The 21,473-nt window shown below is 37.2% G+C and overlaps 1 protein-coding gene and 1 long non-coding RNA gene across 12 annotated transcripts in view; one reads left to right on the top strand and one right to left on the bottom strand.

The window, feature by feature from the left end:
• Window positions 1-21,473, top strand: part of LOC146430825 (uncharacterized) — a 107,277-nt gene that overhangs the window by 41,627 nt on the left and 44,177 nt on the right. For all 9 annotated transcript variants that reach the window (XR_014855123.1, XR_014855128.1, XR_014855126.1 and 6 more), the window contains one exon: window positions 723-816. This is a non-coding gene — a long non-coding RNA (uncharacterized LOC146430825). The remainder of the gene's footprint in view (window positions 1-722; window positions 817-21,473) is intronic.
• MRTFB (myocardin related transcription factor B) overlaps window positions 2,467-21,473 on the bottom strand; it is a 51,470-nt gene continuing 32,463 nt past the window's right edge. For 2 of the 3 annotated variants that reach the window (XM_085074821.1, XM_085074822.1), the window contains exons 8-15: window positions 20,510-20,757; window positions 18,769-18,922; window positions 15,689-16,711; window positions 14,191-14,346; window positions 11,553-11,711; window positions 11,133-11,270; window positions 9,649-9,709; window positions 2,467-7,888 (exon numbers count right to left, since the gene is read on the bottom strand). In XM_085074821.1, the coding sequence (XP_084930947.1) occupies window positions 7,350-7,888; window positions 9,649-9,709; window positions 11,133-11,270; window positions 11,553-11,711; window positions 14,191-14,346; window positions 15,689-16,711; window positions 18,769-18,922; window positions 20,510-20,757 (2,478 nt within the window). In that variant the 3' untranslated portion in view covers window positions 2,467-7,349. The remainder of the gene's footprint in view (window positions 7,889-9,648; window positions 9,710-11,132; window positions 11,271-11,552; window positions 11,712-14,190; window positions 14,347-15,688; window positions 16,712-18,768; window positions 18,923-20,509; window positions 20,758-21,473) is intronic. The other variant, XM_085074823.1, reaches the window with a different exon arrangement.

The raw sequence follows: 21,473 nt of genomic DNA, 5'->3' as shown, positions 1-21,473 counted from the left end.
ATTTGAATTCATGAAGACCTTCTAACTAGATGAAGAGGAAGTAGTTGATTTGGTTTAAAAAATTTGTCTGCTCTCTGAGTCTAACTTCCTCAATGTCTGAAAAAACTGTTTCTATCTAAACAAAGTGCTGTTTAATAGTAAGCTGATTTATCGCAACAAAAGGTTTTATAACTGAAAATGTAAACTTGGTTTTAAAAAGTATAATTGCCCTTTTGGTGTCTGGGTACTTTTGTTTGGAAGTGTCTCTTATCTGGCCCCTTACCCTGGTTTGAGCTCTGTGTGAAAGCCCTTCCTCTTCATGCTGAATCCTCCTTGTTCACTGATCTCTTCTGACACAAGCTTTTTCTTAAACATAGCATGGCTTTCCTAAAGGGAAATCTTTAGAGGACTCCATTGCTGAAAAAATATTGGCAGAGATTTTGTTGGATTGAGAAAAAATCCCCAGTTGGTTGTTTTTCTTTCCTTAGCCTCACCCATATGAGATGGAGATACTACTTTAGGAGAGGCTTTGGTGTCTGTTTTCATGTGCAAAACCGACCAACACGTTCTCTGACTCTTCTGAGATACGGGGAAGAATCATATTTATGTAGATTTGGTGCAATTTATGAAGGCTGGCCATGGGGTAGTTGGAATGCTCCTCAGTTGCAGTTACATGAGCTTTGACTTGGTCCTGGCTGTGTGAAAGAACATTTCTGTTCACTATTTAAACTTCTAACCCACAGCACTTGTCTTGGAGGGGTTCAAGAGTGATGCAGTAGATGGCAGAGTGGCCCTGCAGTCCCTTTTCTGCAGAGGAGACTGGAGATTCAACTTCAGGTAATTTTTTTACATGAAGGGAAGTATTTATCTTAGAGTTACTTGTTACATTTATGGATAAACACTTGAAGGAAAAAACACAAGCCCTGGCTGTTGGGTCTCAGAAGCTCTAATTTGTTACTTTGATTTTGCGTTAGGGATATCTCAATAGGGTTGCAGACTCTGTGGGGTGTGGGAAATCTGTGTGATTTCTTTGCCATCAAAGAAACAGTTCCTACTTGAGAATCCTACTTGAGAAAGTACAAATACTCTAAGGAATATGTCACTCTAGCAACATCTGTCCAATACACAACAAGCCAATAGGCAGGAGCAAATGGCATTTACTGTGGTACAAAGTAAAGACAAATGTGGTGATGGCCATCTGTAGAACATGTTTGAATAAACTGAGGTTTTATTGAAAATCGGGGTTAGCCTGTGGAAAAAGTTCACTGCATAATCTCACGTTTCATCAGGCCTTGTTTTGTGTTTACATCATGATAGTAATACGAACACAGCTTGTGAGGGAGGGTTATGTTTATATTCTTTGTCATGGTAAAACAATCAAACGCCCAGATTGCCAGTTGGCACTAAGTATTTTATCTCTGTTATACTCCAGCTGTAATTTCTGTCACGCATAAATACATGGTCAAAAAATGCTGCACTTGTTTTGCAGCATTTCCTTTTGGTGTATGATATCTGAAGGTAAGTTTGTGGCACATATAGCCTACAAACTTTTACAATGGTTAAAGTTTATAGAGAAAAGGTATTTTATAAAATTTACAGGGTATATTAGTAATTTTTAATTTGTTCTGTTTTACTTATTTAATTACTACTTAATACGTCATGGGGTTTTTAGTATTTGGCCAAGTTCTGATGTCATCAGTGTAGAACAGACTTCCAAGAGGAAAGGCTGGGTGATGTAGTACAGGACTACCTTCACTAGACGACGTATAATATTAAATATTTAAATGAAACAGTTTCATGCTTAAAAGAAGCTTGTACAAACACCTCATAGCTCATTCTCCAGAAGAAATGCATTCAGGTGTTCTAGGAGCTGAGCAGAATGCAAATTGCAAATACAAAATCTCACAACCTAACACATCTTGAAAACCTTGGAAGAATTTGGGAAGTCACACATTAAAGTGCATTGCAAGAGGTATGTAGTGAGGAGACAAGGGGGAACAGATTCGAACTGAAAGAGAGTAGGTTTAGATTGGGTATTAGGAGGAAGTTCTTTACTGTGCAGGTGGTGAGATAGTGGAATGAGTCACCCAGAGAAGCTGTGGCTGCCCTGTGCCTGGAAGTGTCCCAGGCCAGGCTGGATGAGGCTTGGAGCAACCTGTGATAGTGGAAGGTGTCCCTGCCCATGGCAGATGGTGCAACAAGAAGAGCTTTACGGCCCTTCCAACCCAGGCCATTCTATATAATTGTATTGCTTAAGAAAAATGAAAGTCCAAATCTAAACTCTGACAGTTCAAGAAATCTCTATTGTTGCAGACTCTGGCTCCGATTTTGAAGACAAACCATCGTTCTTTTGGAGTTTGTCTAAGTGCAGATTCGTTCTTACTCCTTTTTGCGAGAAAGATACTTAGAACGTAGGCCAAATGTTTCAGATTCATAGAAGTCAGAGTGCTATTCTTCACTTCTAAGCAGTAACCATGGACAAATGAACACAGTTTTCCTTTTTTATTTGAGACACTTAGCAAAAATGCTGAAATATCAAACATTTCCTCAGTAGCTACAATATTGCCACTATGTACAAAATATTTGATAAATGTAGTACACATATAAAAATACAGTATGCATTACATATATACAGTACAATGTGCAAAACATATGGCATTCAAACATATGGAATTGATTTTAGGGGTGCAAACAGCAAATACAAAGGCATCATGGTTTCTTATAGAAAGGCAATACATAAACTGACGCCCTGATTGCCATAATTTGCATTTAGTAAAGTAGTGCTTAAATGAAGAGGGCCCCAGAGACAGGTGTTAATCTTCTTCTTTTCACAAAATGAGATGCTAAGACATAATTATGACTATGAAAATAAGAAGAGAAACACCTCCTAGGGTTAGCGTTATTTCTACTGCAAGCAGTACTGTGAAGAAAGTCCTATCTGGAAAAAAAGCCTGTGCTATTACTTACTACAAATTTCTCAAACAACAAAAACAAATCTGTACTGTTAAACATCAAAAACAGCTTTGAAAATATCTACATCCTTAATTTTAAAAAAGTAGTATGGATAACACTTTTGGGGACTTAATTTCCTATGTTTCAAAATACAAAGTGCCTCCTTTGGCAATATAAATGGCAATGCTTTGGTTCCTATTTAAATTTTTATATTATTATAATTTATTTTAGTCTGTCTTTTGAATATCTGAGCTGTATATTTTTATAAAAATAGTGTGATTATATAGTTATTAACCATTCCCTGCTTTTTTTTGAGAATTTGCTCTCATAGCTAGAATGGCTTTTTTTGGCTAGATTTCTACAAATACATCTATGCATTTTTAACTTAAAAAGACTTTATATTCAGTATTGGACACTACAAAATGATGTAGGTGTCTCTTTTTTGCACTTTATTCCTAGCAAACTGGTAAAAAAGGAATATTTGAGATTATTTCAGGTTTTAATGGATACTGTTTATTGGCCATGTATATACTATATGCAACTCAATGCCACAGATCTCACATAAAAAATACCATCTCAGTATGGTCTAAAAGTCACTGAAAGGTGATTTCATAGACCACAATATGAAGAGTTTCAACAGAACATTTACTAGAGATACATGGAAGATTTTTTTTTTCCAGTTTTAATAGAGTTTGCTTAAAGTTTATAATACCCTTAAGATGCCATCCCAATAAGAATTGTTTACATCGGTGAGCTGTCCCGTGTTTTGATTACATAATGCCCTTCCAGTTCAATGTATCCTGTAATTGCATTTTCTCCACCTTGGAAATAGTTCAGCAGCTTGTGCTTGGGTTCCAATTATGGTGCCTACACTTTTGAGGCATCTGAATGTTTGAGATTATGTAACAGAAAAGTTTAATATTGACACTTCTGTTTTGATCACCACCTTCCCTGAACATGACTCCTGTTGATGAATTTAGAAATACCTGGGAAATAAACATCATTAAGTAGTGATTAGTTCTAAAAGCTGTGGCCTCAGCTTTGTAAAGATCTGATTCTGCAAGCCCACATTGCTGGATTACACTTTAAATTTCTGTAGAGAACAACTGCCATAAATTAATTTTATTCTCAGAGTATGACAATGCTTTTTAAACTATTTCTAATGTTGAAGTTTGCCTGTAAACTTCCTCGTTGTAACTGATGCTGAATGGCACTAAAAGTGCATAACAAATTACATTTCTCTACTGAACACAGGATGTGACTCCTCTTGAATATCACGAGCCTTGTAAAACTTGTCTGAGCTCTCTCTGTGTCTAGATGTGTAAACAACCAACTTTTGATTTTCAGACTGATAAAATGGTATTAATTACTTTGAAGGACCTACTAACACCACATTTGATAGGATGCTATCTGTTAGTATACTGCAGCCATGAAATGGCAAATTTAGTGCCAGTGCATTCCTTTGCAACTGTTCTCTTAATGAGAAAGGTTCAGTTCTGTACAGTCAAACTGTACAGTCATGATTCAATTTCTAAGATGTATTGTATTTGTGCTACAAAAATTTTCATGTAAAACATGCACACACAAAAGTCTAAGCAAAACCTATTTCTGCCATAAACAGGCATATACAACTATGGCAAACATATCACATTTCAGAACAAAGTCTAAAGCAAACCATTTAATATAAGGTTTAATACACAATTCTGAAATGTACAAAAAAGTAATCACACATTCTCTACACTAGAATATTTGTACTTCAGAAACTAAAATGATCCCTTAATTTTTATCTTTTTTTCAGATAGACGTTTAGAGTAGAAAGCTATACCGTACTGATAACAAGACATCTCAACTGTTTGGGTTTATTTCTGCACATAGATTCCTATGGGTTAATTAACATTCTACACTGCCAATAAGGGTAATTTTGTAGCAAGATGACTTTGCCAGTTTCAAGCTCTATTTACATGCACATCAAAAATGACAGTACAGTTGCTCTAGGATAATTTGTCCTCTAAAAATTAATTTACTTGCCTCTCATTTAATCAGGAGGTCAAAAAGGGATGACTCTAACCACACATTTGTTGTATGATGTCTGGTGTATCACACATAATAAACTGACAGTACTGCAGAACACTAAATTTCATTCAGAGTTGACAGAGTTGTTCCTATCAGACCAAGAGTCCTTAATTCTTATTCTCATAACAGCCGAGGGCACTTAGTATCTCAGAGTATTAGCTCCCAAGATAGAATGATGAACAGGAATGCAAAAAGTTGAATGTAAGAGTTCACTGTTACTGAAGAGTCCTACACCATCAAAGCTTAAGGCAGACAGTCCACATGTAATATTGTACTCAAGTACTGTAGGCACAGCAAGAAGGAATAAGGAATTATGTCTTTCAAGTGCGTGTAATGAAAATCTCCAAAGATTGTTTTCTTGTACTTAGTTTCATATTAAAGTAATTCTTGGCCAGTAAAACTAGTGAAGATACATAATGATTTAAAGTGCTGTAGCTGATATGATGAAAACATATGATATCAGTTTAAATCTTGAAACAATGATGTAATCCATTATTTTATCTGAAGCCAATGGAATTCTGTAATGTCAGTAAACCAGACTGCATTACATCTGGAGATGCAAATTTGCAGTTAATTCCATAACATTTTCTGACAAAGGTATTTGTTTCATGTTAACATGATTGTGTTGTGTTTTTATTTTTGGAAAATGTGACAAAGGGTGCTAAATGGTTAACAGCTACTTAGTGTCTGCAGTATTCCTTTGATACATATCATTATTCTAAGAAGTAGGCAAAAGCTTCAGGGCATTTTTTCATTCATTCCTACAAAACTTTATTTTTGAAAGTTGTTGGTGAGGAAAGAACCATGCAATGAGATCAGTTTTTAGACTAGAAAATATACCACATTTCTCTCTTTCAGGAAATGGGAGACTGTTTCCTTTTATCTTAATTTAGGAATTGCCTAATAGGAAATTCCAATTTTGTGTTTGATTATCAGCCCCCATCATCTATGGCAACATTTAACAGCTATTACCTGAGAGACAACCACAGAATGTCAAAGTATATTAATTCTATTTGAATTTTTTGTTTGTTTTTCTAACTGTTTTCATAATAGACTCTGAAAACAATAACTAAGGGCTTTAAAACAAAAAAAAAATTCATGTGCTGTGCAGTGAGGTAAGAGCTTAATTTTTGCTATTATCTGTTTCAGGTACACAAATGCCTTCTTATCACGAAACAGTACATTCTGGTGTTTAGGATTCTCACAGAACAGCTTCTCTGTTGGCTTCCCTGATGTTATGTAGTGATAGACAAAGCTGTTCAATGGACAAAGTATTCATTAAGAAATGATGGTTATCCTGTCAGTACTGTCCTCTGCAACTTGCTCTCACCCTACAAACATCTTTTATTGAGGGCATTGGGACTACTCTTGCATAGATGCTTGCAGGATTGTAGAGTACAACAGCATTAATTAAACTTTTCTACTTCCTCAAACTGTTCTAATATGCTGAGATACTGAATTCAATGATCTAACAAATATCCTCAAACACAAAGCAAAATAGGATATTTACTTGCATGATAATAATCTCTTGTTTGAAGACCACTGTGTTCCCCTCTGTTCACAAAAATAAGCTATATAAAGTTAAGAGTATACAAATAACTGTCTGATATACACATTAAAACCTAGCTATTAAATCCAGAGCATTGCTATAGAAAATTCAGTGTTCTCAATATTACCTGGCATAGCTACAGTGGATTTCTTGCAGTTACACTTAATATCCCTTTGGATGCATTTAAATTCCTCCCTCATGATTAAAGAATGGGGGAAGTGTTTTAAAATCCACAAAAGCAAAATATAAAAACAACTTGAACAAATTAAGAGACTAGATATATGAAATTTCACTGAACCAGCCAGTGCTTCTACTTGCCTTTGCCCTCACAATTAGTTCTGAACCTGGCTCAGGCTTTCCACAGGAACAATGAAGTGCAGTGATACCTCCCCTCCCCCAGACATTTGATCACTGGGTCAATACAGACAATTGACATCTCACTCTAAGTTTAGCCATGTTGTGTTGCTCAAGTAAGCGTTACAAAGTCAGAGACATAACTTCCTTCTTAAATATTTGTGATACATTAATCTTGGGGTACTTTTAATCAGCAAGTACAATCATCTTTCTTGACTTGTGAAATACAGCTTTCAGAGGGCCCTGATGTGCATTACTGATAGGTGCATAAAGTGATTCACTGTTGTAAACTTGAAAATCAATAAGGAATTAGCTTCAAGCGTTTGTTCATTTTTTCTTCCAAACATTACTGTCTTAATTTATGTTAACTGCAATCAGAATGGTATAATAATGGACCTCTGCTGTAAAGAGACTTGCAGGTCTTGTTCTCATTGGCTATAGCTTAATCCCAGTGCAACTGTAGATCTTGTGGATCTAGAAAGTCAGTGGAAAACACGCTCGGGGCAGCAGAACTGAGAGGGGTGAGTCCAGATGAGGAGCTGGGCATTGTAATGTCTAGCCATTCCATATTGTCCAAATTTGTATCAGGAAGATCAAGAGACAGACAAGAATTATTAGTAGTAAACTGTGGGTCAGATGTTTCCATGGGTGAATGAGAGTGATCTAAAATGCTGGAGTGATTAAGCAGATCATTCTGGAGGTCTTCAATTAAAGAAAATGACTCTCTGTCCTCATTACTGCTTGTCAGCTGAGGAATTTCATTACCTGATGGTAAAGTTCCATCCAAGAGGGCTTCAAGTTGGTTTTCCAAACTTATAGACAAGCTGGTTGTTGGTTCTAAGGACACAGGAGGAGGGGCCATCTGGATCTGCGGAGGTGGACGGGATATCACTGTATTCACTGGCATTGTAGTGATGTTGGCTGTTACTGGTCTCATTTTAGATATGGGAGATGGTTCTTCTTTTATTGGAAGGGAAATCTCTGTAATAAAAAAACCCCACTGTTGAGTTCAAAAAGATAATGACATAATATCCTCATCCTTAGAACTACAGCCCTTCTTGGCCCACTTCAGGATGCATCCACAGTGAACTCAGTGGAGTAAGAGTCACTTTGCTGCTCTACTCATACTCACATACTTCAGACTCTGGCAAGGCCTCTATGAACAACAAAGTATTTTAAAACAAGTTCCAGAGTTCTGCTTTCAGTGATAGTTCAGCCAATTAGTATGAGTATTGATGAAAAAAGGAACATAGTTCTAGATGTCAGCTTTACCTCCTTCATGTTTATAGTTCTTCTCATCAACTAGAACAATTATGGAACCAATACATTTTCTCATTTAGAGAAGTACACCCAAACCAATTCCCAGTTTCATCCTCATTTAGTACTGTCCACATTGCTTAATTAAGAGTCCATGAGATGAACTGATGTGATTAGGAAGCATTTGTTCCCAATTCTAGAACCTAAAACTACACTTCTCTCAAGAAGTTCTATATACGATAGCGGCAGTAACAATAAAGGGAAATAAACCATAAGTTCCAGTTTATTCTTAGATGTGAATGAAGTCCAAAAATAAGACAGACAAATATGAAAATAAATCCTCTAGCACAAGTGATATTCCTACCGGCAAAAACATACCTGACAATATGTTTTGTGCTAGTTTTCCAAGCAAAAACCCACATCCTTCTCACTCTCCTGAAGTATATTATTAAACTGAACATTTTTCAGTGCAGAGCTTGCTTACATTAAATACAAGAGCCCTGAATGCTTTACTTTGTTTTTCATAGAGATGATCAAGAATTATTTGGTTTTTTATTGCAGAACTACTTCTAACTACCTGTGCAATATTTTAATAAAAGCACATTTTTTAACTTAGCTTGAGTTGTTGACTACACAAGTTACTTATCTCAGTCTGTCACTGTCTACTCATTTTCTTCAGCTGATTTTCCAATTTGCTTTGAAAAAGAAAAAAATACTCTGATGTTTACAATATGGCTAACATCCTCCAGTAGCCTACAACGAGTCACTTCTGCCCTGGCATTCACTACTGTCAAGATCCTTCTATGACAGTAATTACAAACTATTCAGTTAATTGAATTGCTTGGCACCAGAACATTTCCCAGTATTGTAATGGCTTCTTAGTCTACTAAGCCTAATTATGGCTGAAAGCCTCCTTCTTTTATTGCCCAGCTACTCTGTATATTACTTATTTCAGTGCCTTCCTGATAGCTCCCTCATTTTAACTGACATAAAGTTGTTATTCATTAATGCCTCTATGTAGTTCATACATACTTTTCCCAGTAATGTATCTTTGATGTTTATAGTTGATAAAACATGGTTATATTTAATGAAATTCTAGTATCAACATGCTTTAATTCTTACCTTATTCTAGTCTTTGTATAATTTCAATAAACATTATATGGACTTGCTCCACTTTTCCAATTTTGATAAAATATGTCTGTGCTAATCTCAGGTGTTATTTTAATGATTTGAATGCAGTATAGATTATTGCAAAGAGCTGTCTGAGCTGATTTGCAAACAGTGAAGTTCCACAGCAGGTTGACTACATGTTTCTGAAAATGTTTTCTTTAATAAGGAACTATATAAAGTTTCAGAAATTTAGCTTCATTCAGGCTGGATAGCTTCTAACTCCTGTTCCTAAAAGAATTCTGATTTGATTATAGCAATGAGTTTTTATTACCAGGTTTGAAATCTCTGCATGACACAGTTGTCAATGCACTTACCTCCACTCTTGATGAGAATGTCAAAAAGATCATCCATCTGCTGACTGTGTGCATTGGAAATCTGTAGTGCAGGAGAACAGAGTTATTCTCTTTCATGTAGTATTTTTTCCTATGTTCATTGTTCCTAGTTTCTCTCAACAGTATGTAAGTACTAACCTATGATCAAGATTAAAATGCTTAATATGACATAGTCTATCTTGAAAACAGATACTTTGGAGAGACATTTGCATTCCCTGTGGTCGATTTCAGTACAAATAGGGAAAAAACATGACAAAGATTTCATAAAGGCAGCCTAGGAGAGAGGAGCAGAAACCTAGGGATCAGGAGAAGAGTTACTGCCCCTGTGTTGTAGCAGGGTAATAGTAACTGCAGCACTTTGGGGGCTGCAAACTCTGAACTGTTTTGTCTCAGAGATGGCCTGTGAATGGCCATGATGTAAGATGCATTTCATTAGGTATGTTTGGGATCTTTTCCCCAATTTGTAGATTTATGTTCTTTCACTTTTTAAAGGGCGGGGGGTAAGCTTTCTCTGTTTTTTTAGCCATCCCCTAAATATCTGAACCTTAAGCAAAAGGTAACAAAACCCCCCACAAACCCAATCATGCAAAAACAAGTGTCGAAAAAGTGGAGACTTTCATGGAGGTCTCCAAAGGGTTTTAAACCATTGCTTATACCCAAGGAATGGAAAGTAATTTGTCATCAGGAGATCTAGTGGGGAGCTCTTGGCTAACTGGTAGTGATAGAGTGACCTAAGACAACCTGTGTGCCCTCACTGTGGGGATGTCCCACACGTGCCAAGAGCACATGAAAAATGGTATTAGACGCTCACAGCTCTGCCTGAAAACTGCCACAACAAAAACCCAACCAACACTAGGGAGTACAAGGTTTTAATCTTTTGTGATAGTTCTGAAATGCAGAAAATTAGGGATTCTCATTAGTTTTGTTTACATATTTCCTCCAATACAAAGGAACATTTACACTTACCAAGGTAAACTGACAAAGCACTACACGGGATTATTCACCAAGATCACTAAATACAGACTCTTTTCAATCAAGCACCTATGCTCATGTTTGCCTGTGTGTATAAACACTTTCACACACATTCTCCTCAAGTTTACTCACTTTGGAAAATATAAACATATTTCCTCTCTTAAGTGTGAGGTTTGGGTATCATACATCCTCAAAACAAGTCATCTGAAGGCTAGTTACTGTTAAGTAGCAATAGCAGCATTATCCCAATTATATGTTTTACCAACTGGATACTGCAAGACTTATTTACTTATCTGTTGCTTTAATAAAAGAATAATGAAACAGGAGTCCTGTAATTGAACACAGTCATTAAACTAATAAGAGATAGGTATGTTAGAAAATCTTGACACAAAAAAAACCCCACAATAAAATCAACCCCTAAAAAAAGGAAAAGTTTTGATAATTGTAAGAGAAAAGCTATGTTTTTAATAGACTAAAGACGAGAAAACAACTACCTCACGCTGTGATGGCTGAATATTGCGGGTCTGTTTTATGGCCTCTTCATAACGAGGAGGATCTTTTGTCTTGGACACTGTGTTGTTGAAGAGGGGTTGCTGAACAATGTAAGGCTGGGCTTGAGATGGAGACCCAGGCTGTGTGAAATAACAAAATAATGACTAAATAATATGATTTAGTGAATTGAAGAGGTATCAAGCTCTACAGATTATTCTATTCTGTCACATCAATCTACATATTAGTGTAATCAGAGGGATAAAATAAGTTTCTTTCTCCCTTTCTCACACATTTGCAAGTAAAAGTATTAAAATCTACAAAACATTATTCCTTGAGTGAATGCAGTATGTAAATAGTCACATGTTATATAAGAATACTAATATAAAATGGAACTTTATGGAACACTGTTGAGCTATCTTTACCTTGTTGGGAGCAGCAGGTCCATTCTGTACAGAGGAGACCTGATTACCACCAGGGTGAATGTTAGAGTTTGATGTTTTATTAATAAAAGATTGTGAAGGTGTTGTAACTGGTGCAGTCTGATAGGAAAATACTGCATTTGATGTGGCAGGTGGAAAAACCTGTAAAAGATTAACAGATCAGTCTTAGATTGTGGGGTTTTTATTAAAAATAAAAAGGGTAAGATTGGGTAAATTACATTAATAAAATTTAAGACTTCTTTTTCTAAAATACTTGCTTGGTTAAATTCCCTATTAAGTGAATGTTATTTATACTGACTTTTTATTTCAGTGGAATAATTTGCAAATTCAGAACAGTTAGTCTCTGAAAGAAGCATTGCATTCTGACATGCTTCACTAACATCATTCATCACTGATTATTAAATTGCATTTTCCTGCAATTTTACAGAAAGCATGAGGAAAGTGTATGGAACAGTTTAATAGCATACCCATGATTTCCCCACCTAGTGGACAGTCAATAACATGAACTTATTTCTGGCCTGATACAAACTGTACATGTATCCAACTTGCCCTCTCCTGCTCTTTTTAAGACAGCACCATTTGGTCTGTGCCATATAATTCTAATTTAACTACAGGTATGTATGAGGACTGAGGGGGAGGCAAAAGACGTAACTGATGAACATAAGTATCAGCTATGAATTAACCAAACTATCAATTTGGTTACTGGTATATTCAACTTTTTATTTCTTCAACTGTTAAGTCCACATACTCATTGCAAATGCCTCCAAGCAGTACTCATTGCAAATTCCAAGCAGTTCATTGCAAATGATTCCAAGCAGTATCCCACTTCTCACACTTTTGAGTTAAAGGGAGATGAAGAGAAGCTATGAATGCATCAGCACGTAGGCTGTTCTTAAATTCAGTATCACTCCCAGATATCTTTATGACAAAGGTGACAAATCTTAGGTCATGGATGGAGAGAGATAGATCTAATGCTGAATGCATGAGGAGTGTCCTGATCTGTTTTATCACATCAGTATTTTACATTTTGATATCAAAACCAGTGTAATTATGCTGCCCTGTTTCCTTTGTAAAGAGGGCAGTAGGTGTGGGAGAAAACCAGCTGGGGGACAGGTAGGCTGCAAACTTTGCTGGAAACTGTGTGGTCTTCATGACAACTGATGTGAAGAGTGGGGGAGACTGGAGGGTCCAGTTCTTGGTTATGTCCTGCTGACATTTCAAGGAACTTGTAGGCAGCAATGGCAGCAAGCTGCCAATCTCTGGCACAAGTACATGCCTCAGAATGACTCAAAAATTTCTCTATAGGACATGTTGAATTAACAAGGTAACACTAGCCTCACATCATATCCCAGAGAATCTGCATGAAATTTGGGGTTTGGATATATGACAGTTTTGGCTTCTGGAGGATAACCTCAATGTCCATGAAATTAAACAGACTGAACAAGCTGTCTCAAGAGTATTGGTGCTCCTCTAGTTGTGTTCCCCTTTATTAGACAGCTCTCTAAAGAAGGCATAACCATACATCTTCTAAGGTAAGTTCTCATCTGGAACAAGAGCCCAGGCAGAAGCAGATTAGGTGACACTGCTCAGGTACAATCCCCAAATCACAGCAGAACATAGGGTTCACGATGCACTTCTGTAAACTGAAATATGAACTTTGAAGGCTGAGATATTTTATAACAGTTACATAATATACTGTAAAAATTACCCTCTTCATCCTGAAATTTCAGTTGTTTCTGAATTATCAGTCCCTCAGGGCAGGCTGAAAAACCTTGCTATCCTAAAGGAGCCCTCCAGTCAGTAGCACTGATAAGGAAGCAATAAAGGTCCAAAAATAATCTCCAAGTTCCTAATAATAGAGGTCAGTCTGGAAGAGGCTCAGAGGAGGAGAAAACCTTTTCTTTTGTGATGACTGGTGCTGATGTGTTGATATCAGTTCCCAGATGAACATGACTGGATTGGCACTCACAACTGTACATCCAGTGCTGATGAACATCTGCTGGAATGGGACATTACAGCGCTGATTGTTTTCGGTAGAGAGGAAGAGAAGGATCTCTCTCTGAATCATACCCTCCATTCCTTAGGAAGAGGTATGGTAGGGTTTTGACTCACTGGAATTACCATCCTCAGGATCTGAGTCCATAGCTTTCTTCATAAGGAAGGATGAAATCAACAAGGAAGAAAACCAAAATGAACTTCTATAAGAGAATAAACCGCTGAAATCATACGTAAAAGCTTTCTATTAAGAACTGCCTATAAGAATCTTCTATTTAAAGCCAGTGGCAAATAAGAGAAACTGACTGGAATATACCTGTACACACCACTTGTGCCAAGTGTGAGAAAGGATGTAGTAAGAGTCATGCCCTAAGAGAACCATTAAGATAAAAAGTCTCTAGACAATGTATTGATTTGCAACTGAAAAATAAAGTCCTGCATGGACTAAAATTTTGGAAAGAGAAGGAGTTACAAGCCCACTGTATCACACAGAAAAACATGGTACAGATAGGTTAGGTGACTCGATCATTTCTTTGTAACACAGATGAGACAAAAGATTCTAAAAGCACTACCTAGAATTAGACTATACGGCTATTTATCTTAATGTTTATTGCTATCCACAAACCTTTCTGATTTGTTGGGTCTGACCAAGTGCATGCTGCGTGATGGTATTTTGTTTTGATTGTGGAGTATGCATCTGAGGTGCTGTCTGCACCAGGCCTGAGGAAGAAATAGGAGCAGGTATTTGTGATGGGGTCTGTATTCCAGCTTGTGGTTGAGCCTAAAGGATGAAGATAAAAGATTTGCATTATTTGTATCTCTCAATAAGTTACATCATGTAAAAATCTATTGAACACCTTATGCAGAACAGCACTAACATATATTCTGGGAAGGATGAGTGTGAACTGTGGACAGGAAACCAAACTGTTACTGGGGATTTCCCAGCTAAAAGGGGATATTTGTTTTGCCAACAGGGTCTTGAAGAAAATTACAAACTGGAGAGAGTCCAGTGGATAGCAATGAAAATAACAGGGAACAGAAAGAGCAGAAGAGATCAGTAAGAAAGGACTGTAAGAATTGGTTTGAATACCAGAAGACAAAACTGATGATGCAAGAAAGAGGATGCTTTTAAGACCATGGTAATTTTTAATGGCCAATGAAAGGCAAGAAGTGTGTACTACCTCATGGAAAACAATTTTAGCTGGTAGTGGAAAACTTTCTGGAGTACTGGTGAAGTAAAATACCAGGACAAGCTGCTTAAGGTTGTCATAGAATTCTAGCAGGGTTTTAGAACAATTCAGATGGAGACCTGGGTGTATAGCTCCTAGGAAGAGTTCTTGCAGTGCAGACTGGGGCCCATCCTCACCAGAATTTTCCACCTCTCGTAAGGACTGCTAAATGTGCTGGTGCACAGGCTTGCAGCAAGCTTAGGCCCACAGCATGCACAACAGCCAAAGACACACTGCAGCTGAAAGAATACTTTGCTGTCATGATAGGTAATGCCACTGAGAAGTGCATTACTGCTTAATTCTACCTCAGACCAACAGGTTACACTGGTTCAGCTTGGTCAATTTACTCTTATACCTCTGTATTTATAGCCAGTCTTAATTTACGCGGCATTGATTCACTGTGATACTACCTATAATCAGCCTAGAAATAATATCTGCGTAACCATGAGATTTTTTTCTAAGTCCACACAAGAGTTCTACAACCTGGCATTCACATTTGTAAATATAGTGAGCCACCACCACACAAGAAAGCTCACACATGTTTTGCAAACAGGGCTATCTCTAAATAAAGTACTGAGACTGTAGCTCTCTATTACAATTTGCAGTTAACAAAATGGTAGTATATGCTACTATAAATCAAATTGTGCATGGAGGCAGTACATGGTAAGACAATTGCTTTTCAGGGAAAGAGTATCTGGGAACAAAAGTTCCAAAGAAACAAGTATTAGAAGCAAGTATAAAGGAGATTGGCTCTTAAGTTTTTCCACTGTTTTCCTTTAGCAGAAAGGTGGAAAGCGAAGCCTGGTTTCTTACAAGCAGCACATTTACGTATTTATACTAAATTATGAAATACTGCCTCGCAGTTTACGTGATAAAAAATAAAAACACCCTTACCTGCAATTTGATATTTCCAACTGGTAGCTGCACTGCAGTGGCAGCATTCGGTCCCTGGATAGACAGTGGGAGGAGCAGCTGTGCAGTTCCTTGGGTAGTTAATAAAGCTTGAGGCTGGGCAACAACTGCAGTTTGTGGCTGCCTCTGTGGACTAACGTAAAACTGAGAAATGGCATTCTGAGGTTCAGCTTTGGCCACGGGTATCTCCTGCTTGATAACAACCGCCTTTTTGGCAACTGGATTCAGGCCGCTGGTGTACACTGACTGTCCTAAGGAATGGCTGGCTACAGGTACAGACTGACTTGTACTTGAGCAGTCAGCAGGAGCAGTTTCATCTTTGACAGCAGCACTGAATTGCTTCTGTTCCAAAGCAGCTGAGTTACCAAAAGTCTGAGACTGTTGCTGTTGTCCCCTTTTTTCAACCTCAAGTTGCATTTTCAATACTTCCACAAGTTTTTGCTCTTGTTCCAGTTTTCTTTTGAGCTCTTCAATCTGCTTTTCCTTTTCTTGAAGCTTGCGGTCCTTTTCTGCTACATCAAATTCCATGGTTGAGATGTTTCCACTGCTGCGATTCTGATTATCCTCGTTTGTATTTGCTCTCAGTGGTGAAGTACTTAGGAACTGGGACGGTGACATCATGGTAATTTCTGGGAAAGTATCTGCCATACTCGTGTCATCTGTGCTTAGACTCGACTGTTCAGAAGGAGAGGGAGATATAGGCAAAGGAGAGCTGATGTTTTCGGTATTTACTGCTTTGCTGCCAGGTGCAGTTGATGTTTTTTCTGGAGGGAAGCTGGATATCGTATTAGCCACTGGTTTATTTAGTGTAGCAACAGGAAATGCCACAGTCACTTCCCCAGTGTTAGCAGTGGCTCCACTAGAAGTGGTCACTGTCACAGAGGTACTTGTAGCAACCCCATTGTTGTTAAGATCTTGATAGGTTTTCAGACGCTCAATAAGATCTGTTTTTGTTCCAGACACTGGTAATCCCCTCAGTTTCAGCTCCATTTTAAGCTCTGCTACCTGAAATAAAATAAAATAAAACAAAACACTATAATAAAAAATTAAAATATTAAAACTTACTGATATACATACTTTTTACATCTTAAAAATAAAAATTATTTTCATTAGCGTATTTGCTAGTTATTACACCTCTGGGTTCTGACAGCATACTGACATGATCCATGAACACATTTCCACAACCTGCTACTTACTTCAGTGTTTAAGCAGCCAAAATCTTAGTAGCGTTGAGTTGTACAGTGAATGGTCGCAACCTGATGATGTTTTTTCATAAATATTCAACATGGAAAAGTGCACCTACAGCTCCAGTTCTGAGCTAAAAACCTCTGAAGCAAACCAGCAGACAATGGCAGCAGTGCAGATAAAAGCAGTGAACAGCAGCATGCTGAATCCCTTTGTTATGCCATCAGGACAGACAGATCTGTTTCTGAGAAACTTTATCAGGACAGTTGATGATTCAATAGACCCATCAAACACAAAAGGTTCTCTTGCTAATTAGCAACTAGTTACTCTATGTGCCATCTGGGTTTCTTTTACATAGACAGTATATGTAGTCAAAATTACTTTCTGGTAGCAAAATGTTCTCAGTTTTTTCCAATAAGCTTACAGACAAAGTAAAGTGCAAATGTGTTGAGTGTAAATTAATCCTGTGCTTCAAAATATCAGTTAAAGAAGAACAGTCACAAAGAATGGCTTCTGTTTATCATAAACATCTACCACAGCTAACTGCAGAGTTTGGGTTCTATGTATGTTAGAGCTACCTCTAATAGAACGAAAGGTAGTGACCTTAGTAGTATTTCAGTAGCCAACCAGTCTAGACTTTAAGCTGGAGGTCTTTGTGATTTGGAAATGATGAAAAGTCACAGCAATACCTTTTAGATCTCTAAAAACCACAGCAATTTTATGTTAAATAACTCCCTAGCCAATGATTATCAGCTCTTTCCCCCCAGACCACCAGCAGGTCTGCAAGGAAGGCTTATGTTAGTGTTACCACATCAGCAGGAATACCAATAAATTGTGCAGAAATTGGTAAGTGAACAGCTTTAATCACTGTGAAGCACAATTTCAGATATTAAATATCTTTAGAAGTTTTTAGTTAAAAATTTAAAGATGGAAAACTTATTTCAAACACTGTTGTTTGAATTGCATTTTATAGACTTATTTAATATTAAAAGATTCAGGACAATACATTATTGTCTTGAGAATCCGATCTTCTGAAATTTCTTCTTTTAATCCCTTCAAGCCTAAAAAAATCCTCCCTCCCACCCCTCACAAACCTTGGTAAAGGCAGAGAAAGGAATGAATTGCCCACTAGATGTCCCTACTCCGCCGCGCAGCCTTGGCACATTCCTGCAGCTGCTGAATCCGAACCTCCCATGAGCTGCTTCAGACTCGTAATTAGGTCGCTCACAGTCTTTATTCCTGATAATGTATTTCTGAAGGAAGAAGAACCTATGCAATGCCCTCATAGTGCAATCCAAACACCTTACATGGTTAGTTATAACTTCAAGAAACTTCTACAAAATTTAGTGATCGTTTTCAGATGATGTGTTGAACTCTGGTAAGAAGATCTTTTGTATTCTCTTTCTACAGTCTTATTTCCATTTCTATTTATAGCAGTGACCTCTCTGAATATGTTTGTATTAGGGCAGCTTTTAATTTATATTTCTTACTAAACCTCTTCACTGATACACTGAAATTGTCAAGAGGAAATTACTACTCCAGTGTTTAAATTTGCCTGGGCTGAAACTTCACATGAAGTGAACCTCACAGTTTACCCAAGCTGTCATAGTGAGGGACCTGTAAGATGTGTCTGAAATTCTTCCTCTTCTTATTCTTTGGGAAAAATTGTCATTTCTGGAACGTATGCATATGAGGATTCAAATATTTCAGTCCAGAAGAGTTGTGTATGAAAACGTTGACAATCTTAATCTAAACAATTAGAAGGAAAGTACAGTTTTCATTGGTACAAATAATCAGGCATATTCTCAACAGTAACAGTTCACAAGTTATGAATTACAGTAATGCATGGGAATGGACAAATCTCTCTTATCTTTTACCTTCAAGTCGTCCAAGCTTGAAGGTAGAGGTCCTGGTTTCCTACTGGGAACATTGCTGTTCTGTCTTGGTGAGCTGGCAGCTGATGTTGGTGTACTGTTGTTCAGAGTATTCAGTGGTGAATTCCCATTGTTGCTCTGTTTGTCATTCAGTGGCCTTCAAGTAATAGGAAAAAAGAGGGACAAGAATGTCAGTGCTAAATATATTATGTTTTCAGTCAAGAAGCTGTGATTCTGAATCTCATGTCTGTGAAGCTAATGAACAAATTAACTTTTTTTACAAATACATGCTTAACCTAAAACATTACCATTAAGTATTTTCAGTAAAACAAAACAGACAAGAAAACAGAGAGTAGTATGTTGCTATTTTGGTTTGGTTTTGCAGTTAAGCATACCAATTTATGCTTCATAGTTTTGATTATTATCATGGTATCCCTGAAGAACACTATGGACTGCAAACTCAGTTTATACAAATTAAACATCAGCCAGGGCAATTAGTTTTTTGTTTAGCATCAATGTCCCTGCTCCAGTACTGAACTCTGTGTATCAACCCTTCCATATGTGTCCAATGTCCACACATAGTATGGACTGACATAAAACAGTTCACTTTGAAGATGATGCATTTTTATCAGCTGTACTCAAGAATCTCATATAAGGATTTAGAAGTAATTGCAAAAAAATTAAAAATGCCATAATTTACACTAGGTACCATAAGTCAGCTCTTTTATTCCGTTCAGCTGATTTATGAAGAAATGTTTCTGAAATGTCAGTAAATGGAACATAAGAAGCGTGGGTAAGCAGGCAGAAACATCGCCAGTCCAAATGTTAGGATACATGGTAATTATAAATACAACCACAGATGGTAGCTTTAACTTTTCTAGCCTCACTTGCTGGGGAAAAAGAACTCAGTGAAAACTCATTTAAAAAAAAAGCTGAAAGTAAATTTGAATTTAGGGTTGTGTGACTGTGGCATATTACACTTTAAGCACTTCTAGGAAAAGATTGGTCTTAGATGATGAGAATGAAATTCTGCAGATAGTCAGCTTCTTGTTTTGTTATGGGGTGCTGGCAACTCTTTAAACGTTTATTTTTCTGACTGCTTCTCCCTGTAAATCAGGGAGTGTACATCTCACTGTTAGAAGTGCTAAAGATCAGTACTAATGAGGAACTCATATAAGCATCAGAGATGAGGCTATAAACAACAGACAGATCTTATCAAAATTAAAATGACTGTTATGTCTTACTTGTAAAGTGCAAAAATGTGGTTTGTGAATCTGATATAAAAAAAACAAAACCCACAAGAATAGTGTGTAGTGAATAGTACTTTTACTTTGTAAAAGACATGGTCTGCAAGCTTCTCTTCTCCTCTGCCTACCTATGTCATAGTTGAGTGAAAATGGTGTCAAAACTTCCTTGATTTTGCACAAATGCTTTTGAGTTTCAAATATGCATTTGGTCAGAAAAAATGCATCTGACAGGTAAGATGTTCTTTTCCATGTCGCATAAAAATAACTACGACCACTTCAAGACTTACCAGACTTTGGGATTATTTTAACAAGAGAACAACCTCATCACCTCATTAAATAAGGCAAATAATACCCCCAGTAATGCACAATGCCATTTAAAGTTTTCTTGGGTTTCAACTGTCTTTAACATTTGCAAATCATGTTTATTTCTGAAGCCCTAAGCCTATAACTGATGTATATGTCTTTTCTGTAAAGGACACAAACAATGTTTCACATACTTCAGCGGTGCAGGCAGAATTGTCTGGTAGTTGTAGTGTTGTTGCTGTTGGCTCAGGATCTGCAGCTGCAAAAACAGTTGCTGCTGTTGTAGCAGACGAGCATAGTTGGAGTCCATCTGTGGCTCATTTTTCTCACCTTTCTGATCAGGTGGAATATATTGATGATACTTCAGTTTTTTCACTCTTGGCTTAGGTTCTTTACATTTCTTGCTCCGATGCTTATCATTTGGGTTCTTTGGGTGGGTTTGCTGTTCATGTATAGAAAAGATTGAAACAAAACCACAACAGATGTCATTTAAAGCAGTTATGCATGGCAGTTACATCACAGAGATGCAGCATACTGGAGCACTTTAACTTCAAAGAGCTGCTGAAAACAATTATTCCTGAAAACTTCCCCAAATGAACCATCCTTGGAAGATTAACATACTCCAGCTGGCTTATACCCTGCAGAAGTGGGGGTCATCAATCACAGTTTGTGAATGGTTTTTCAAAGATGGCAGAGCTAAGGGATTCTACTAGTAATGAACTGTCATTGCAAAAAGGCATTCTTCTTAAATAGGTAAGTTCAAAGCCACTCAGCAGTTTGTGGAAGTAGAAGCCACTATCCTAAATTCCATCTGTAAACATCTGAGGTACTTAGAGGTCTAGACTAAAAGCACAGACAGACACTCCTATAAATTACAGGCAGCAATATCTTCATTAGCAATACCTGTTCAATTGGTAAAACTCTCTTCCTTTACAAGCTCTTTGAAATTATTTTGAGTGAAAAACTGAAGGCAGTTACCTAATCATACAGAAGGTATCAAGGCACAAATGCTGTGTAGATCCTTGTACATTTACCACCTCTTTTAGCCTCTTTTGGGGCATATCTGTATTTGTCATTAAGGTTCTGCATTAATTAAGCTGACAAAAGTCCAGTGATTTCAAATTTGTATTAGAAACTGACTGCCAGAGGTCATCGTTG

The sequence above is a fragment of the Lichenostomus cassidix genome, chromosome 14, assembly GCF_008360975.1.
Source record: "Lichenostomus cassidix isolate B80296 chromosome 14, HeHo_3.0, whole genome shotgun sequence".
Classification (NCBI taxonomy): Eukaryota; Metazoa; Chordata; class Aves; order Passeriformes; family Meliphagidae; genus Lichenostomus; species Lichenostomus cassidix.
The sequence above is the reverse complement of the archived record's forward strand: the minus strand, read 5'-3'. Positions and strand labels throughout refer to the sequence as shown.